Source organism: Lagopus leucura, unplaced genomic scaffold, assembly GCF_019238085.1.
Source record: "Lagopus leucura isolate 7727_CA_CO unplaced genomic scaffold, USGS_WTPT01 59804-0_obj-0_obj, whole genome shotgun sequence".
In the NCBI taxonomy this organism is placed as follows: domain Eukaryota; kingdom Metazoa; phylum Chordata; class Aves; order Galliformes; family Phasianidae; genus Lagopus; species Lagopus leucura.
Window position 1 is genome coordinate 1,054 of NW_024969129.1, and position 1,564 is coordinate 2,617.

General features: G+C 55.1%; 1 protein-coding gene across 1 annotated transcript; it reads right to left on the reverse strand.

The window, feature by feature from the left end:
* Positions 1-359: 359 nt before the first annotated feature.
* LOC122194026 (testis-specific serine/threonine-protein kinase 6-like) lies at positions 360-1,371 on the reverse strand (the record flags this gene model as incomplete). Its single annotated transcript, XM_042894937.1, has 1 exon — positions 360-1,371. A coding segment is annotated over one exon (964 nt), but the record flags the coding sequence as incomplete, so codon positions are not given.
* Between the last annotated feature and the right edge of the window lie 193 nt (positions 1,372-1,564).

The window sequence follows — 1,564 nt, forward strand, 5'->3', positions numbered from 1 at the left end:
TCTGCTGTGAGGGTTTTTGTTTGTTTGTTTGTTTTTGAGTATTCCGGTGTGATCTAAAGCTCAATACAGGCCGGTGGCTACCAAAGCTGGATCAGTGGGAGAGCTTGGGCCTGGCCCCCCTATTTGCTCAGGCAGCCACTGCTATGCGAGCAGCTCCGTGGTGTGCTCTAACCCCTCACTCAATACAGCGACCAGAGCCTGAAGCCTAACCGATGGCAGGTTTATTCATCTGCTTTGTGAAGGGGTTTGACCAAGTTCTTGACCAAGTTCTTGACCAAGTCTTGCCAGCTCTTGAAGTTTAATCCCACCCACACCCTGCTAGTCAAACTGCTCAAGAGCTTTTCTTCAACAGCATTTATTGCACCAAAAGCTGGCTGTCCTGACACATTCTCTGGGGAGGATTCCCCTTAGATATCCCCCTTCAGCCAGCTGTTGCTGGCCACCTGCTCCACGCTGGGCCGGGAGGATGGTAAGAACTGCAGCAGCTGGACAAGGAGGGCCTGGCAGGGCTCCGGCAGCGCGGACACCCCCCTCAGGTGCTGGACCCCATCCTTCTGATGCTGGATCGTGTTGCAGAGGCAGCCGTGGAAGGGCAAGCTGCCAGTCACCATGGCAAGAAGGACCACCCCCAGGCTCCAGATGTCCAACTTCTTGGCATCGTGGGGGTAATGCAGCCACATCTCCGGGGCCATGCAGGCTTCTGTTCCGCAGAAGGTGCTGCTCACTTCTGGGTAGCTGCTCATTTCCCTGCTGAGGCTGAAGTCAGCAATCTTGGCCTGGCGGCCATCAGCACTGAGCAGTATGTTCTCACACTTGAGGTCACGATGCACGATGTTGTGGTTGTGGAGGCAGTGCACGGCCCCCACCACCTGCACAAAGATGTCCCGGGCGTCAGGGACGCAGGGCAGCTTGCCCAGCTGCTGCAGCCGCTGCTGCAGGTCGAAGGCTGCCGACTCCATCACGATGTAGACCATACCGCTGGTCAGCTCAAAGATCTCAAAGATGAGCACGATGTTGGGATGATCCAGCTCACGCAGGATGGAGAGCTCCCGGGGCAGAAACTTCTCCACAAATTCTGGAGAGGCCCTTCGCTTGTCCACCATCTTGATAGCTAGGGGGACCGTGTACTTGGGGGAGGTGGCCGCCCTCACCGTGGAGAACGCACCCTCTCCTAAGGTCTCCCCCAGCGTGAAGCCCAGCTTGTGGAGTAGCTTCTTGTCTTTGTCAGTGTTTGGCGTCTTAGCTGGTCCGGATAGGACGAAAGCGTGCCTGCAGTCGACCTTCACAAACCTGCAGTGGTTCCACAGGTGCCCTGTGGGGCTGAGGGTCCACCCAGGCACTGCGACAAAGTGTGACAGTGCCTCACTATGACTGTGATGTCAACATGGTCCGACGGGTCTGCGCTGCTCCTGGGTGTCCCAGCTTGTCATGCATACGCACTGGGAGAACTTCCAGCACTGAATATATATATATATATATATTTTTATCTGTTTCTGCTCTTGAGTTGTCAGAACAGAGACTGTCTGATGATAAGAGTTTAAATGTGACTGTTCTGGAGCAAATA